Source organism: Malus domestica, chromosome 08 (genome assembly GCF_042453785.1).
Source record: "Malus domestica chromosome 08, GDT2T_hap1".
NCBI lineage: Eukaryota > Viridiplantae > Streptophyta > Magnoliopsida > Rosales > Rosaceae > Malus > Malus domestica.
In genome coordinates, this window is record NC_091668.1 from 28,819,412 (window position 1) to 28,838,851 (window position 19,440).

The window sequence follows — 19,440 nt, forward strand, 5'->3', positions numbered from 1 at the left end:
AAGCATAATATTGGGTGTCATTCGTAAGACTCAATTGAAACAATTAAATTTGGGAAAAACAGAACGTCGAAATATGTTAACAAGGGTCCCGGACAAATTTCATAAAAAGTCAACGGTCAACCAAAAAGTCAACCAAGACGCCGAGCCTATCAACTACTTTAAAACTTAGAAATTTCACTAAATAGATGTCAAAAAGGGACTCGGGGCGTCGAAATTAGCCTAGGAGGGTTTCCGAGAAAATTTCAAAAAAGTTAACAAAAGGAATATTTCAGATCCATTTCGAAAATGAGCCGGGCCGGATCCCAGGTTCAGATCCGGATCCGGGTTTTGGATCTTTTTTTTTCAGGTCGGGTCGACCCAATCCCCATCGTGGGTCTGGTCGTCGGTTTATGGGCTAGGTTGGCCAAGATAACATCCTGAGCTTCGATCGAGCTCGATTTTTATCCATTTCACTCTAAATTAAAATAAAGACAAAAGGACGAGGGAATCAAATCTACCTTACCCAAGTAAAATAAGTGGCCAGAGAGGCGTGAAAATCACTTGCAAGAGTCGCGGCTCTTGCCGAAAAATAGGGAATTAGTTTCCTCGAGTTGGTTCTGCGATCAAACATCTCTTAAAATCCTCAAAATTGGCCTAATCGTACTCCAAAACAAGATCTATGAAGTTCTAGAGAGTTTTCGAACCTTACCTTCATTGAGAACGGCGAGAATTCGCGTGAATATCATTGGAAAAGAAAAACATGAACAATGGCCTCGTGGAAAAAAGTAAGTGGTGCTGGTTCAACATGGGGGAGAAAACGACAATGGTGGTGCTGGCCTAGGTCATCGAGTGGTGCAACTTGCTGGAGTTGGGGATAGCGAGGGTGGTCCAATGTCAGTGTTTGCAGAGATGGACGGAGAGCTAAGGGAGTCTGAGAGAGTGAATGGAGAGAGAGAAGTTGGGAGAAAAGAGAGATATCCAAGTATTTTTAGGGATGAGTGACACGTGGCAAGAAAGGAGAGGAGATTTTGGGCGAGGTGTGGATCCCACGGCCTAAAAAAATATTAAACATTAAAATAACAATATAATATTTATGAGAAATATATAAAATATAAAATAGTAATTTTCACAAAAGTATTTTTCAGATTCGTAGTTTCGTAAAACCTCTATCGTAGCTCCGATTTCGATTTCACTTGCGCCTACGCGTTCGTACCATCGAGTACTTCGAGAATATGGTAGAATAATAGCTCACACATGTCACAGAATGGCGGTCAACGAAAGTCAATAGTCTAGCCTCTAGTGCATCTTCGTCAATTCCCTTTTTTTAAATTAATAAAGGATGAGTTTTTACAGATTTGACTGCAGTTGGAAAAAACAGAAATAGAAATGCATATGTATGAATTTCTAGCCAATATAGGTTTTGCCCTAAGTGCTTAGGGTTTGGAATGAGGTTATAATACTTCTTAAGATTCTAGGGACAGATGTAGGGATGGCAAATTAATTAGAAAATAAAACGATCGAAACACGGCCAGCCTTGAGATTTCAGCAACTCTATGAGAGAATTTTCCAATTTTTGGTTGCCGTATATAATTGTTTCAGCACATAGAAATAAGTTAAATTGGGGTAGTTAGTTGCACATTTCCTTCTTTCTAAGAACGCCTAGGTTCGGACTTGGGTTTTTTTTTGAGTTTTTTGTTTCTTAAAAAACAATCTTAGCTTTACAACACATTTTTATACTTAAAAAAAAACGAGTTGATATTATTATACCCGAAAACAAAAATTAAAATACATTGTTATACTAAAAAAAAATACATTGTAAAATTAAAATGAATTACATGCATACATGCCACAGATTTAACTAATCACAAACTTCATCCCTGATGAAAATAGTATTGCTTAATGGTGTATGCAGTCTGCAATGCGGTGAGAATCAGAAGGATACTTGCTGCAATCCAGGAGGTGGCTTTCCATGGATCTGACCAATAGTTACGCTTGAATATTTCTCGCCACCTCCTCGATGCAGTTTGGTAATCCTTCACTCGAGCACAGAGTCCATCATAGTAGAAATAAGTAAGCACCGTGTCGCAGTAAAGCTTGCTGAAGAACTCAGAACCATTTTCAGCGCTCAGCCAGTTACCTATAATTCCCTTGTCGCTGAGAAAATTTATGTCGTTGCTAGAACCGAGGAGGTTATCCATCAGAACGGCATAAGATGTGATTTTATGCGAACGACCACAACAGCATTGCTCCAAGGCGATCAGGTTCCTGAATATCGATTCAGTTAACTCTCCAATTTCTAGATGCGGAATCATAATAACCCCATTCTCGCATTCTATGTTCATTATGCTTTTACATTCATCGGAGCTCATTTTGAATCTAATGCCGGCCTCAGAAAGAGCAGTTGCTGAAGCTAGCAGTTGTATCCTTGCATAGTGGAAAGGTTTCTCATAGCGTTCAGTGAATGAGAAAACTATGGAAATTCTTATGAGATCGAGAATGTGGAGCACACTTTCATCCTCTTTGTAATTATTTCCTCTTAGATGATCCAGATACCACCGGCAGTTATGGGACAGTTGTGGTTGTGAGCTGAGAGCGGTGAGGATGAGTACCGAGAGGCAGGGCTCAGGGTTCTTCACGGTGAGCTCATATATGGACTGGAGGACAAACCAAGGAATCTGATTTTCTAAGAGCAAAAGGTCATGGCATATGTACTGGAACATGCAATCCATGTTGAATATAGGGTCATTAATGTCCCTCTGTTCCTTATTCTCAAACTTCCTAAATATTTGTACTAGGAAGCAACCATCAAGTATCATCATGTGGAGAAACTCCATTTTCATCAGAGGATCAAACGGATGCGCATAAAAATCACGAGCTTTTCTCTCAAACTCAGCCATGGCTTGTACTTTCGTGTGAACTAAAATGTAATCGCTGAGTTTATTGATCGATGCTTCTAACTTCATATCCCTGTCGTGTGACCCATCCATGTGTAAGAGAAGGTCGCGCAAATACTCGTATTTCAGATTTTCCATAGCTTGAAATTGTACATTGTCTCGTGGATGATAGGGTCCGATTGAGACAACGTCAGGTGCGTATGCCAGTACGTTATGTCTGCGGAGAACTTCAGGAACTCTGAAGATGCACCTGGGAATAAGCTTTGGCGTTGAGGTGTTATTCGACGCTTCAAGTAAAATGTCTATGTCCATAGCGATTACTTATGATTCCAATCTAATTAATTTGTTCGTGGTCCTGAAAAGCTGAAAACAAATCAAGTTAACTGTAGAATTAAGGAGATTAACATGACATTCTTCCGAACATAATGAAATAAAACTGAAAATACTTCCAATCTAATGTATCTGAAAATTGACTACAAAGCGAAGAAGGATTAGAGAAATACATTTTGCGCCTTGAGCTTGAGGGAAAGTTAACTAACATTTAATGTGAAAGTTAATTTGAGTGAAATGACACGTGTTAATTGATTAGGTGTATGGTGAGCATACACCATAGTTTACGGTGATGAGCAAAAATGACCATGGCAATAGTTAAAGAACCCAATTGATGAGTTGTCAAATAACTGATTTGCTCACTTTTTGCATTTCAACTCAATCATCCATTTTACGTAAAAACCTACTGAGACTAGTAAACCTCAAGGGGTAATTACACAAACACCCTTTGTGGATTTCTATGTTTTCACAGAACCCGCTCAGATTTATAAACTTACATTAACACCGCCTAAGATTTTGATTCATTTTCACATAAATCCTTCAAGGACAAATTTATCTTCGTTGCTAATTACTTAAAAATAAAAAAAATAAATTTTATAAATAAATAGAAAAAGTCAAATTATTTTTTATAATTTAAACATAAATACGGAAAAGAAGGCTACAATTCTTCTATGCAAACTATCACTGCCAAAAATTACCATTTGCCCGAAGCATCAAATTTCATTGGGAAAGTAAGTTTACCTAACGGAGTAAAAAAATTTGGTCGGGCAAAAACTGGTCAAGGTTTTGGTTTTTTTTCAAAGACTTCGGGTGATGAAAAATTTCAATAGTCAATGTTTTTGCGGCAAAGGAAAAAAATTGGTGCGTATTATGCCACCTTTTGCCCAACGGAAAAACAAGTATGTCAGCAGAGGTAACTTTGCCCAACAAAATATTGGTCGGGCTAAGTATATGGGTCGTTGAGCAAAGATCCATAATGACCTGTCCTAAACCCTATCGACACCTTTTTGCTTGCGATATTGGTGACTGTGCCTGACGAACCATTTCGTCGGGCAAACCCCAATTCATTAAAACAAGTCATGCGACCTTCTCCATTTCCTTCTCCTTCCCCCTTCTTCTTCCCCAACTCTCTTCTCTGCTCTGTATTTTTGCTCTCTTTCTCACTCACACCCATCTCACTCTCCCTCTCCCAATTAATTTAATTTTTTTGCTTAATTGTGTAATTAATTAATTTTGTTTGTTGTAGGATTGTGATCTAATTAATTTTCTTTGTTAGAGGTTGCAAATATTATTTTCCAGATGTCGCGTTTGATATCTACACTGTTTCCCTGGCTGGCAAGCCATTTGGATAGTTATGCGACATCGATAGCTGAAAAAGATGTGTGGTAGCAGAAATTCGCCACCTTTTGTCTTGACAAATTTGTACCTACAAAAAAAATCAACACCTTGTGATTTTTTTTCCACAGTTGTCATCGTGGTTGATCGCCAGTGGCAACTGCTCTGCCTCTGGTACCCAAGTGGTAGAGATGGCAGATATTCCACTGGAGGGGACTAGCAGTACCTAGGCGGCTACCGCCGAGTCGGCCACATCATCAGTTTCATCAGTCCGGAAGGCCCAATCTACCAGGCGTATTCACAGCTGAAACGGCTTGGCGCTGTGCCAGCCTCAACCCCGACTGTTTATACTGGGAAGGCCTATTCAGATTCGGCGGCCATGCCCCTGACGGGGGATATAGGACTCCCAAGCGGTTTGAAGAAGGTGAAAGTGTGGGGGATTTGTAAAGGCTTGTCCTCGAATCGGATCACTCACATAATGCAAGCCAAGGTCGTGGTCGTTTACGACCCATGACATTGGCGAGCGGACGCCAAAGTTAATAGCCTGTTGACTCATGAAATGAGAGCTATCGTCTACACCAATTGCCTAATGAAAGCCTCTACATAGAAGAAGCTCGCCCTTGAGGTGAAAAAGGCGATGATGATAGAGATCTCGGTAAGTGTGCTTTAAAAAAAATATTTTTATTAATTTTTTAGAGTGTATTTTTTAAACTAACATTTGTTTTTGTCTATTTCAAGTCAACTTCGAGATTGACATGGAAGAGCCAGGCATGTCCGTGTACATAAACCGGGTGTGGACTGATCGATTCAAGGTGTGGAAGTACAAGCTACACAAATACTATGAGACTTGTGCCTCTTCTGCTAAAATCGACATCAAATAAGGCTAACCCAGAAGCGAAGCAGTACATCCATAACTCTGGTGCACACCCCCTCACTTTTTGGGTCGAGGAATAGTGTGCGAAGAGTTCGTTTTTCCTGAAATGACTCTTGGGGGGGATACGCTTGCCAATTATGGCAACCAAGTGGCTGCAGACATTTATGTAAGTATTCCGTTCAAAATTTTTAATTTCAAATTTCAACACTTAAAAATTTTAAAATATTGATCGATAATCTTAATTGATTTGTCTTTTTATTTTATTTTATTTTATGTAAGGAACAGCTGACACCTGATCCAGATGTGTCTCTACAGTTGTTCATGTATAGGGTTGGGCAACGGAAAGGTCGAGAGATCTGCGACCTAGGAAAGGTTCGGGTTCGGGACCTCGGGGGATCTTCTTCATCTACCTCTCAACCTACAAGCATCACGACTTCTAGACTGTAGTAGTTGGAGATGGAGTTAGAGTCCATGCAACAACGAGTAGAAGCTCAGGAAGCAGCTGAGCACCAGTGGGATGATGACTTTCGCAGTGCATGTGGGAGATGGCGCGGGCAATGGCAGCCTCTAGCATTCACCTCACCGATCCTTTAAGCGACCTTTAGGCGCCATCCTAGTAGTCACCCCATGAGTAGTTAGTTTAGGATATTTTACATATATTTGTTCGAATATTTCAGTTTTAATCTAATTAAATAATTTTTTATACTATGATTTCTTTTGAGAATAATATCGTCGGGCCAAGTTGGTCAACGCACTTGGCTCAACGAAAATGTCATCGATAATTTTGTCGAGCAAACAATATTTGCCTGACAGAGATTTAATATTCGTGGGTAAAATATTTGTGCGACGACTTTTCCCCAATTAATTTTGTTCAACGAATTCGCATTGGATAAAACCTTAAGCAATGAAATCCTTTGGTTCGAAAAGGGTGTTTAATCTAATATAATTTTTCATTTGTAACCTTTTTATTTATAACTTTTTTTTTTGAATGAAACGATAGTGTTAGTAAGTTAAATGTTAAATTAGCTACTAACGGAGTTCGAACTCATGCCATCATGTAAGGACACAACACATTTCCACCACTGTGGTAAAGGGCCACTAGCTTATTTATAACTTTTTATTACGCTCTCGTAGGGATGAAAACCTAGAGAGCCACTCATTATTTGTTACTCTTTATTATAACCTTTTTTTTATTTATAACTCTTTATTATAACCTTTTTATTTAGAATCCTTCTAGAATTTCTAGAGTCATCTATCAGACTCTATTTCCTTTCCGTCTAACATATCTTCCCCTTGTTTTCTCCGTACAACCTCTCATCTTCCTCACTGGATTTTTCTCTGTCGTTTCTCCGCCTAATCTCTCATCTTTTTCACTAGGTTTGTGGGTTTTGAAGTGTTTTTTCAGAGAGGGAGAGAGAGGAGCAAACCTACAATTTTAAGGGTTGGGGATTCTGGAAGAAGATAAAGATCAGATTAGTCACTCAGGCTCTCCTAATTTTTAGAAATACAAAGAAGCAGGGCATTTTATGAGGATCCAATTGTCTGAAGTTTTGAATTTGGGGGTAGAATCGGATTTACAGAAGAGCGCATGATGCGGTGCGATTCGGGCAAGTCCACGATGCAAATACCGAATCCGAATCCTAATCTTGTCTTGCCAGAAAAGATGGTGGCGTTTTTTTGGTGTGGGTTTGTCGGCATGGGAGTGTACAGACGAGATATGGGAAGAAGGACGTCCTTCCAGACTTCCAGTTGGTAGATGTGTAAATTATTTAATTGTTTAAGGTCATTTTGGGTGCTTGGAAGTTTCATTAAAGGGCTTAGCGCTAGACCTGTAAACGGGTTGGGTTTATTGGATTTAAACCCGACCAGTTAATTTAACGGATGATCCAAACCCAACCTGTTAAGTTAACGGGTCATTCGAACTCAACTCCAGTTAAGTTAACGGGTTATCCGTTTCACCCTTTAAGTTAACGGGTCACATTTTTTCGACAAAGAAGAATCTAGGAACCGGAAACTTCTCTGCCTTTGGGGAAATTAGGTTTGCGCAGAAGCTGTGGAAGCACCAAAACCCGGTTTTCCAAAGCTAGCTTTTGCTACTTTGGCTTTTCAGTTTTTTTTTTCAACCAAAACTATGAAAAAAAAAACTAATTTTAGATGTTTACCAAACACAAAAGCGCATGAAGCTTTTTTTAATACCTGTTTTTTATTTAAAAGTTAAGCAATACCAAACTGGTACATAATCACATAATCAAAAGCCACAACAGCAGATCGTACATGGTTGCTGGAAAACAAATATGGGAAGGGAAGAAGAAGATGCAGGACTAGGGCTTAGGAGATGCATAGGATTTATTTAGTGGCTGTTTGAAAAACATTTTGTTTTTATTTTTTAGTTTTTACTGAACAAATTTTCAGTGTTTAAGAAATTGATAACAAAAAATGAAAACGATTAAACGATCAGCAACACTTGCTTGCAAACTCAGGGACTAAGCTAAAGTAGGATCTGTTCTAACTAATTGCAGCGATACATTTCATTTGAAACTAAGACCGAAAAATAATCAACATTTAGAAACTTATCACAATAAGCTACAGAACGTTCTTGAGTTTCATTGTCAGACTTACAAGTTCGATTGGGTCCTCAGAAACGCAAACCAGGCAGCAAATCACAGAACCTCGAGCTCGCTAGGAATGTGCTGAACTACTATAATCATTCTCGGCAAAGGTTGTTTGGGCTTTTGAGTTTCCTCTACTGCTTTGCTCAAGTATTGACATTATTATAGTACTCGTTGACTAGGGAGACCTTGCGATTACGAGTTATGGACTCATGAGAGACACGAGTCACGACTTTGCTTTTAATTTTTTTCTTTAACTATCCTTACTTACCAATACTATCCTAAACGTAAATTTCATATCTAATGTTGATCGACTCTTATTGTTCAGTTGTATAACTTGTATTTTCAGTTGTGGCTCCCATGCCAATACCAGCTTTCATCTTCCATTCAACTAAAAATAATGTTAGGTTTTTTGTTTTAACTTGTAAAACTTGCATATCTTCCATTCAACTAAAAATAATGTTAGGGTTTTTGTCTTAACTTGTGAAACTTGCAAAGTCCATAATGCTGGCACGAGTTCATAACTTCACTGGATTATTGGGAATTTGGACCATTACTTTTTACAAACCTAGCTGATACTTTAGTTTTTCTTCCATGGGATACCCCTAAGCTCCACAAATCTTTTGTCGGTGGCTGTAGGTGCATGTCATGGGCAACGAAAGCAACTTGTGTAGTACGATTATACCACCATAGTAAAATCGCAGGTCACACGTAAACAGAAACTAACACATATTATTATATTATTTATACAGAACCTCACTGTAGCACAATACATATGCCTAACAAATTATTCTCCATGTGCAACACAGGCAACCACATCTTTAATCTGCTTTACGTACGTGAAACATGTTGACTAAATAGAAACCATGCATCAATGTTTCAAGCAAATTAAGTCCGATGGCCTTCACATCACTTCTGGTGTATTTGTACAATTCCCTTGTCCCAACAAACAATAAATAGTGATAGGAACATATTTACGTGACTTTGTTATCTTATTTCTCTATGTTTACTTAGTTAATTTTCATTTGTTTTAGTGTTTTACTAGCAAAAATGCCCGCGCGTTGCTGTAGGACTTGAATGCATCAGCCTTAACCAAATGAATGAGACATTTAACCTAAAAAAAAAAATTCAACATAATCATGAACGAACAAAAAGGATGGATGAGTGAAAAGTGTTGGTAAGATAAGCAATTTGGCTTTTATATACATTTAACCGAGTTGATTACAAAAGATACAGTTGCAAAAAATGCTCTGTTTCTTGAGAAACATAAGCAACATGCATTTAACACTTATATTGTCCTTCAAGTGAAGATAGCAAAATATACGTCCAGCAGGCCAGACACGTGTTTTAACAGCTAAACAAAAAAGCAAAAAAAGTGTGTTGTTCTTGTTTCAACAACTAATCTTTCAAGCACTAATGTATGGATTAATGTATAATATCTGAGATCCTATTTGTTTTTTATTGACTGATGCTTCAACATCATCCACCTAATTCATATCACACATCCATAGATACCTGAGAACGCTTATTCTCATCACCATTGCGTTGTTACTTTAGTATGTTTTTTCATTGAGAAGAAAAGGAAAGAGCATCATGAAAAACACTAACAATTTCAACTCTAAAACGTCACCTTATTCCTATAACCCACCTCAATCAATGAAAAACACTAACAATTTCAACTCTAGCATTCGCCTCCCCGATCCTTCAAGCGACCTTTAGGCGCCATCCTAGTAGTCACCCCATGAGTAGTTAGTTTAGGATATTTTACATATATTTGTTCGAATATTTCAGTTTTAATCTAATTAAATAATTTTTTATATTATGATTTCTTTTGAGAATAATATCGTCGAGCCAAGTTGGTCAACACACTTGGCTTGACGAAAATGTCATCGATAAGTTTGTCGGACAAACAATATTTGCCTGATAGAGATTTAATATTCATGGGTAAAATATTTGTGCGACGACTTTTGCCCGATTAATTTTGTTCAACGAATTCGCATCGGTAAAACCTTAAGCAATGAAATCCTTTGGGTCGAAAGGGGTGCCTTTTTTTTGTAGTGCGTGACAATCCCAAATTATCTCAGTTTCATTGTTTTCGGTTGTTTTTTGTTATTTGGCTTGGATTGAAAAGGCTAGAAATCTCTCTTTCTTTATTGTTTTCGGTTGGTTGGCGATTTGAAAAGGCTGAAAATGGAAGAGAGAATAAATAAACAACCCTAACATAATAGATTACGTTTCAAAGAATGTCAAATCCATATAGGGTTAGTTTGGTATTGTTGTGCTTAAAAAAAAAAAAACGGTTTCTACTGTGTTTTGAGAATAAACACTTGTAAAATAAAGCAGTTGAGTGTTTGGTAAACTTTTTTTTTATACAGTGTCTGAGCTTTTGGTAAACTTTTATATAAAGCTGTTTTGATTATGTTAAATGACTAAAATTAATATGATTTAATCTAATATTATTTTTAATTTGTAACCCTTTTATTTATAACTTTTTTTTAATGAAACGATAGCGTTAGTAAGTTAAATGTTAAATTAGCTACCGACGAAATTCGAACTCACGCCGTCATGTAAGGGTACAACACATCTCCACTATTGTGGTAAATGACTACTAGCTTATTTATAACTTTATATTACGCTCTCCTAGGGATGAAAACCTAGAGAGCCACTCATTATTTGTAACTCTTTATTATAACCTTTTTATTTAGAACCCTTCTAGAATTTCTAGAGTCATCGATCAGACTCTATTTCCTTTCCATCTAACATATCTTCCCCTTGTTTTCTCTATCTAACCTCTCATCTTTCTCACTGGATTTTTCTCTGTCGTTTCTCCACCTAATCTCTCATCTTTTTCACTAGGTTTGTGGGTTTTGAAGTGTTTTTCAGGGAGGGAGAGAGAGGAGCAAACCTACAATTTTAAGGGTTGGGGATTCTAGAAAAAGATAAAGATCAGATTAGTCACTCGGGCTCTCCTAATTTTTAGAAATACGAAGAAGCAGGGCATTTTATGAGGATCCAGATCTCCGAAGCTTTGAATTTGGGGGTAGAATCGGATTTACAGAAGAGCGCATGATGCGGTGCGATCCGGGCAAGTCCACGATGCAAATACCGAATCTGAATCCTAATCTTGTCTTGCCAAAAAAGATGGTGGCATTTTTTTGGTGTGGGTTTGTCAGCATGGGAGTGTACAGATGAGATATGGGAGGAAGGACGTCTTTCCAGACTTCTAGTTGGTAGATGTGTAAATTATTTAATTGTTTAAGGTCATTTTGGGTGCTTGGAAGTTTCATTAAAGGGCTTAGCGCTAGACCTGTAAATGGGTCGGGTTTATTGGATTTAAACCCGACCTGTTAATTTAATGGGTCATCCGAACTCAACCCCGTTAAGTTAACGGGTCATACGAACCCAATCCCGTTAACTTAACGGGTCATCCGTTTCACCCGTTTCACCCGTTAAGTTAACGGGTCACATTTTTTCGACGAAGAAGAATCTAGGAACCGGAAACTTCTCTGCCTTTGGGGAAATTAGATTTGCGCAGAAGCTGTGGAAGCACCAAAACCTGGTTTACCAAACACAAAAGCACATGAAGCTTTTTTTAATACCCTTTTTTTTTTTAAGTTAAGCAATACCAAACTGGTACGTAATCACATAATCAAAAGCCACAACAGCAGATCGTACATGGTTGCTGGAAAACAAATATGGGAAGGGAAGAAGAAGATGCAGGACTAGGGCTTAGGAGATGCATAGGATTTATTTTGTTTCTTTAAATATTTAACGTACTAATAAATATTTTTGTTATAAATTATAAACAATATATATCCAAGGCATCTACAATTAAAAAGATGCAATTGACCGCATTGCTTATATTTTTGGGTACGTATGCAATGAAGAGCATATCAAGTGGAACAGATCATAGATATGGTGTCTACATATGAGTTCATTTTATTTAGTGGCTGTTTGAAAAACATTTTGTTTTTATTTTTTAGTTTTTACTGAACAAATTTTCAGTTTTTAAGAAATTGACAACAAAAAATGAAAACGATTAAACGATCAGCAACACTTGCTTGTAAACTCAGGGACTAAGCTAAAGTAGGATCTGTTCTAACTAATTTGCAGCAATACATTTCATTTGGAACTAAGACTGAAAAATAATCAACATTTAGAAACTTATACAAAAATATATACAAATCTTTCAAACTATCACATGGTATTAGAGCAGGCTTCCAAAAGAACCTGTTCTTTGAAATCTTTTGGAATGGAAGAAGAAAATATACTTGCTGCTCTATTTGAGAACATCCTCGGTTCTTCATCAGCTCCTTCAAGTGAAGCTGATGGAAATCCCAATCAACGTCTTTGTTCCATACTCCTAACTGAGTTTAATTATCTTCCTTGGTCAAAAGCTATTACTTTAGCTCTTGGAGGAAGATCTAAGCTTGGTTTCATCAATGGAACTATCGTACCTCCTGAGGTTGGTGATTCCAAGTATGAAGAATGGTTCTGCAAGGATCAACTCGTCATGTCCTGGTTGCTCAACTCAATGGGCTTAAAGGTATCATAAATTTTCAGCTTTTCAGAATCGGCCTTTGATCTGTGGAAGGCTGTCAAGGACATGTATGGAAATCAAAATAATGCAGCCAGGATATTTGAGCTGCAGAAGAGTCTTTTTGTTCTGAATCAAGATGGAAAGACTTTTATCGAGCACTTAGGAAGACTAAAGTCTATGTGGAATGAGTTGAATCTCTATTGGCCTCACACCACAGACCCAACGATCCTTCTTAAGCAGGCTAAAGAAGACAAGGTCTTTCAGCTCTTATCCAGTCTTGACTCTACCTATGAGGACCTACAAAGCCACATATTGATGAGTGTTGAACTACCATCTCTCAATACTGTGTGCATTATCGTTCAACGAGAAGAAGCAAGAGGGAAAATTATGAGTACTAAGGTTAGTGATCCTGAGTCCAGAGCTTTCGTTGCAAGTGATAGAAGGTTTGAAGGAAAAAAATTCAAAGGAAAGAAAGGAGAGATGCAATGCAGTCATTGTGGGCAGAAGAATCATCTCAGAGACACTTGTTGGGTGTTGTATCCACACCTTAAGCCTAACTTTGCCAAACAAACCAAACCTGGTCACAGTGCAAGTGAAGTCCCTCGCTCGTAGATGATGTGAAAAATAAGTTAACACACAAAATTAAACCCTCTTTTTATCAATTGTAGCAAAGTATGTAAATAGGGATCGTTCTCGACCGGGGATTAGGAGGGATTGCTAAACACTTGAAAACTGACTTAGAAATGTAAAAACAAAGTTTAAAGCACTAGATTAGACTCAAAAAATGCAAAACTAAACTCTAAAACACTAAAACGAACCAAAAGAATCAAAACAGCAACCAAACACTCAAAACTGCCTAAAAACCACTTTCTGGGCAGTTTTGAACACAAAGCATCAAATTGGACGAATTTGGGTTTTAACTTGTACCAAAACACTTAAAAACATAAACCAACACACTTTCCAATTAATCTAGGAATTCAAAATAATTGGGGATTTGATTTGGACGAAAATAAACTTAAATGGCAGATTGTAAGAGAAACAGATTGTAATGCAAAGTTATGAAGAATCAATGGATGATGGAATGGCTAAGGGGTTCTTCTCCACACATGAAATATATGCAACGTAAATCAATTTCCAGTTATCAATTCAATAAGTTATGAACCTCAACACTCCAAGTTAATTAGGTCTGCTTAAATTAACCTTCAGATTTCCTTAGGATCATTGAATTGGATGAATATGCATCGCAAACAAATTATTCCTAACAAGTTCTTTATATGAACAGCATGATAAAGACAAAAGTTAGAATCATTACGTTCTTTGGAAATCATAAGCATCGACAAGGCATTCGTAACTATGAAAAGCATGATACTCTTGCCAGGAATCTACTTAACACGATCGTGACTAGCGACCTTCACTACTTACGAATATAAATTCATAACGATTAGGTGAAACAAATTTATATCCTAGCATCAAATTCAAGCATGCAAATTAAGCGTGCACTCTCAATCAACATACAAGAATAAGTTCTAAATCAAATGGTTAAGCAAATTGTATTCACGACTTATGTAACAATAACTGGAAGTAATCAACTCATTTCGCATATATAATCATGGTTTTGAATACACCCTTAGCCAAAAACGAAATTAGCCAATCATACTTAAAGAAAAACAAAGATTACATGAATTAGACATTAAAATCCAAAGAAAGAAAACACCTAGAATGCTCCAACTTGGCAGCAAGTGCATCCAAGATTCCTCCTTTCCCTTGCTTGCGGCAGATTGGGTTATGGACAGGTTTTGGGTAGTTTTATGGTGTAGAATGGATGTGGAATGGTATGGAAAGGTTTAGGGTGAGTGTGAAGGAGTGTTTGATGGTTGGAAGGTGGTAGAGAACTCGGCAAAGATGGTGGAATAAGGTGGAGTGGCTGTTATGTTTTCTGGGCACTAGAATGGTGTTTTTGGGGTGTTTTGCTGCCTAGGGTGAGTATGGACGAATTTTCTGCATGAATGATGAATATGGGAGGTTCAACCTTTTGCCAAGGGTTGTAAACATGTATATATAGGCCCCAAAAACCCTAGAGAATCAGATTAGGCAGTGGGGAAATGCACAGCAAGGAGGGTGAATTTGTGGTGTGCAATGGTCCAAGGATGAAAATGGAGCAATGATGCAAAGTATGAAGGGTAAAATGGAGTGGTATTTCAGCTAGGGAGCATGAATGATTGTGTTCATTGCATGGAAATGAAAAGGGGAGGTGAAATGTTTCAGAAATTAGTTAAAGGTGCAGCAACATGTGTTGCACAAGGCATTGGATCCCAAATGTGGATGATGGAGCATCAATTGGTGCATGGAATGGTTGTGAAAGTTGTGTGAAATCAGATGGGTGAAGGGAACAAGAGGTATGCAGCAATTGAGTGTGATAATTGAGTGTATTGGGGCATGAAATCAGAAATATTTTAGGGGACAAAGATGATTAAGCATGCATGGGAATCCAAAGGGAATGCAATGTGGATTGCAAGGCAAGGATGCTCTTGTTCTTTTGTGGCTGAATTCATGATCCTTTGTACACTAATTCTTCACATTCTTAACCTTTTTAAGTCTTCAATTTCGTCCAAACCTTGGTTCCAAATATGTGACATACATTCCAAGCTCCATTTTGCTCCAAAATGCTCCAAAATGCATCTTCTTGCCTACTTTGTCCTTAAAATCTGAAAACACATGAAAATGACTTTAAACATTAAAATAACTAAGGAAACACGACATAAATGCACAAGAACAAGCCAACTAAGTCGCATAAATATGCTCCTATCAGTAGACAGCCTTAACTGTTGGGAACTTCACATCTAATCCCTCAGCTCTCTTGAGTGAGTTCTCTTCCTTCACTCAGAAGAAGGATGGAAGCAATCTTCATAAGGGAAACAGTGAAGCTAGCACTACTAACTTATTTGAGCAGTTCGCAAAATTTCTTCAGACAAAGGCGTCATCTTCCGTTGATATGTCAGGTATTCTAAACTCATTTAGTGCTGCACTTGCTTCTAGAAAACTTGCAAATGTTTGGATAATAGACTCTGGAGCGACTGATCACATGACAAATATAAAAAGATATATGCATGAGTTTAAAGATGTAGTTATTCCACAATTTGTCTCTGTTGCTAATGGAACTGGTGTATCAGTTTTAGGTGAAGGGAAAGTCAAGTTATTTGATACTAATGTTGAATCAACTGCTCTATATGTGCCCTCCTTTCGATTTCAACTTTTGTCAGTAGGAAGGTTGACAAATTCCTTAAACTGTGATGTTATATTCTCGCCATTCAATGTGGTTTTCCAGGATCGTATCACGAAGAAGAAGATTGGCGAAGGCATGTATAAAGATGGCCTCTATATGCTTTCATTGCAACCTGTTGAAGCTAGAGGTCTTCAAGTTGGTTTTTTGAAGAATCATCTATTATGGCATAGACGATTAGGGCATCCCTCTAATCTTGTGCAATCACATCTCTTCAAAACTTCAGAGAATGTGATGACTCAAGATTGTGAAGTTTGCCATTTTTCAAAATAGACGAGGTTGGCTTTTGATGTCTCTTCAACCAAGTCAAGTAAACCTTTTGAGATTGTGCACTCTGATGTTTGGGGACCTACACCCTTGGTTTTTTTTTTGATGGTTTTAAATACTTTGTCACCTTTGTTGATGATTTCTTAAGATGTACTTGGTTGTATTTGTTGAAATCAAAAAATGAAGTTATTAATGTGTTCCAAGAATTTCACAGTCTTGTTACAAATCAGTTCTTAACCCAACTTAAAGTCTTAAGGTCAAACAATGGTATTGAGTATATGTCTAATGCTTTTACTCAATATCTAACTTGTCATGGAATAATTCATCAAACGAGCTGTGTTGGTACTTCGCAACAAAACGGAGTAGCAGAAAGGAAGAACCGTGATTTACTGGAAAAAACTCGATCACTTATGCTTCAAATGAGTGTACCCAAGAAATTCTGGTCCCATGGGGTTCTTACTGCTGCATATGTAATTAATAGGCTTCCAAGCAAGGTTCTTAAATTCAAGTCACCTATTGAAACACTTAAAGGCAGGAAAATTAACTTGTCTCACCTTCGAGTGTTTGGATGTGTTTGCTTTGTTCATATTCAAACCTTGCATCGAGATAAATTGGACCCTAGAGCTGCAAGGTGTTTGTTCTTAGGGTACTCATTTGTTCAAAAGGGATATAAGTGTTATGACACAAAGCGCAGGAAACTCATTGTGTCTAAAGATGTGGTTTTTGACGAGAAAATTCCTTTTTTTGCTAGTACCAGGGGTGAAGATCTTCTGGGGGAGGACTTTCTTGGTCAAATCCTCACGCCAATTGTGGAAATCAACGCACTGCCTCATCATCCTTTAGTTCCAGATCAACTAAGCACCAATGAAATTTTGATTGATCTAGTTGAGTGTAATTCATCATCTGACATACTTGTTGATAATGAATCAACTGAAGACACTGGACAAAATCAAATTTCGTCTGAGGAGAACCTTGCTCTAACTCCTGAAGTGATCACTCCAAGAAGAAACCCTAGTAGAAATCAGGGTAAGCCAACTTGGTTTAAAGATTATGTAAGTTATATCTCAAGATACCTTATAGAAAAGTATCTTGAATACTCAAGAGTATCTCCGTCTCATGCTGCCTTCCTAAGCAAAGTCTCAGCCACATCTGAACCAAGCTCATTCCAAGAAGCTAACTCTCAATTGATCTGGCAAACAGCAATGGATGAGGAGCTTAGAGCTCTAAATGAAAACAAAACTTGGACCATCACCAAGCTACCTAAGGGGATGAGAGTTGTGGGGTGTCGATGGGTGTACAAAACCATATTTAAGAGTGATGGTTCAGTGGAGAGACACAAAGCTAGATTGGTAGCTAGAGGTTTTACTCAAACTTATGGCATTGATTACAAGGAAACCTTTGCTCATGTGGCAAAGATGAACTCGGGTGCTTCTCTCGGTTGCTGTCAACCATGATTGGCCCTTATTCCAAATGGATGTTAAGAATGCCTTCCTGCATGGAGAACTTAAAGAAGATGTGTACATGCAATTGTCTCCGGGACGTCCACAAGAAGGAGAGGGCATGGTTTGCAAGTTACACAAGGCCATTTATGGCCTCAAACAATCTCCTCGAGCTTGGTATGCCAAGTTAAGTTCTGTGTTAGAGAACATTGGTTTTAAAAGGAGCAATACAGATTCCTCACTATTTGTGCGAGATAGTTCAGCAGGTAAACTTGTTGTTCTCATCTATGTCGATGATCTCATTGTGACTGGTGACAGTTTGACAGAAATTCAGAGACTTAAGGGCCTTCTTCACAGAAAGTTTGCAATTAAAGATCTAGGAACTCTGAAGTATTTTCTAGGAATTGAAGTTGCTTCGTCTAGTAAAAGCTTGCTCTTGAATCAACGCAAGTATATACTCGATTTACTTCAAGAGTCCAAAATGCTTGAGGCAAAACCAGTGGCAAACCTAATAGCTTACAAAGAGAAACTTGGATTAGATGGAGATTTGCTGACAGACGTTGGTTTATACCAGAGATTGGTAGGGAAACTTATTTACCTTACCATTACTCGTCCTGATATCATGTATGTTGTGAGCCTAGTCAGTCAGTTCATGCATGCTCCTCGATCAATTCATTTACAAGCTGTTTGAAAGATCTTGCGCTACTTGAAAGGCACCATTGGAACTGGGATTGTGATGAGGAAGATCGAAAATGCTCACATTGTTGGCTACACAGATGCAGACTGGGGTGGCTCCAAAATTGATCAAAGATCTACTACTGGATATTATACATTAGTTGGTGGAAATCTGGTGACATGAAAAAGAAAAAATACAAAGTGTGGTGGCTTGATCAAGTGCAAAAGTTGAATACCGTGCCATGGCATCTACTACCTGTGAGTTAATTTGGCTGAAAGGTTTGCTCAACGACTTAGGGTTCAAGAGAACACTGCCTATGCTTCTTTTCTGTGATAACCAAGCTGTTATTTACATTGCATCTAATCCTGTATTTCATGAAAGAACCAAACACATCAAAATGGACTGTCATTGTTCGAGAAAAAAACCCAATCTGATGTCATTCAACCTGTTTTTGTTCGGAGCACATATCAACTAGCAGACATCTTCACCAAAGGATTGTCTCATGTTCAATTCAACACTCTTTTGGTCCAGCTTGGCTTGATGAATATACTAGCCTTCGCTTGAGGGGGAGTGTTAGAATATCTAATATCCAAAGTATGGGTTATAGGTATGGGTTATAGTTGTTAGAACCTTGATGTAAGCAGCTAGGGTTTAGACTGTGTAAAGTATGGGTCTAAGCATGGTGTGTGATGTCCACCGGGTGACTCACCAAATCTTTCTCCACTTGTATAAGTTTCTTTTCCTTGTAACCTTACACAAAAATATATACATATCTTTCAAACTATCACAGCTGAACTACTATAATCATTATCGGCAACGGTTGTTTGGGCTTTTGAGTTTCCTCTACTGCTTTGCTCAAGTATTGACATTATTATAGTACTCGTTGACTAGGGAGACCTTGCGATTACGAGTCATGGACTCATGAGAGACACGAGTCACGATTTTGCTTTTAATTTTTTTCTTTAACTATCCTTACTTACCAATACTATCCTAAACGTAAATTTCATATCCAATGTTGATCGACTCTTATTGTTCAGTTGTATAACTTGTATTTTCAGTTGTGGCTCCCATGCCAATACCAGCTTTCATCTTCCATTCAACTAAAAATAATGTTAGGTTTTTTGTTTTAACTTGTAAAACTTGCATATCTTCCATTCAACTAAAAATAATGTTAGGGCTTTTGTCTTAACTTGTGAAACTTGCAAAGTCCATAACGC

At 37.8% G+C, this 19,440-nt stretch overlaps 1 protein-coding gene and 1 long non-coding RNA gene across 4 annotated transcripts; one reads left to right on the forward strand and one right to left on the reverse strand.

Moving 5' to 3' along the window:
• Window positions 1-1,691: 1,691 nt before the first annotated feature.
• LOC114826318 (UPF0481 protein At3g47200-like) lies at window positions 1,692-8,323 on the reverse strand. Of its 2 annotated transcripts, none has more exons than XM_070826054.1 (2): window positions 8,032-8,323; window positions 1,692-3,236 (listed from the first exon to the last, which is right to left on the reverse strand). In XM_070826054.1, the coding sequence occupies exon 2, from the start codon at window positions 3,183-3,185 to the stop codon at window positions 1,851-1,853; it is 1,335 nt and encodes a 444-aa protein (XP_070682155.1). In that variant the 5' UTR covers window positions 3,186-3,236; window positions 8,032-8,323; the 3' UTR covers window positions 1,692-1,850. The 2 variants fall into 2 exon arrangements, with proteins under 2 accessions (XP_070682155.1, XP_070682156.1); XM_070826055.1 differs by having other exon boundaries at window positions 1,692-3,228; window positions 8,032-8,263.
• On the forward strand, window positions 4,302-6,120 carry LOC139197947 (uncharacterized). Of its 2 annotated transcripts, none has more exons than XR_011583358.1 (3): window positions 4,302-5,193; window positions 5,277-5,578; window positions 5,698-6,120. It is a non-coding gene; the product is annotated as an uncharacterized lncRNA (long non-coding RNA). The 2 variants fall into 2 exon arrangements; XR_011583359.1 differs by having other exon boundaries at window positions 5,728-6,120.
• Window positions 8,324-19,440: the final 11,117 nt, after the last annotated feature.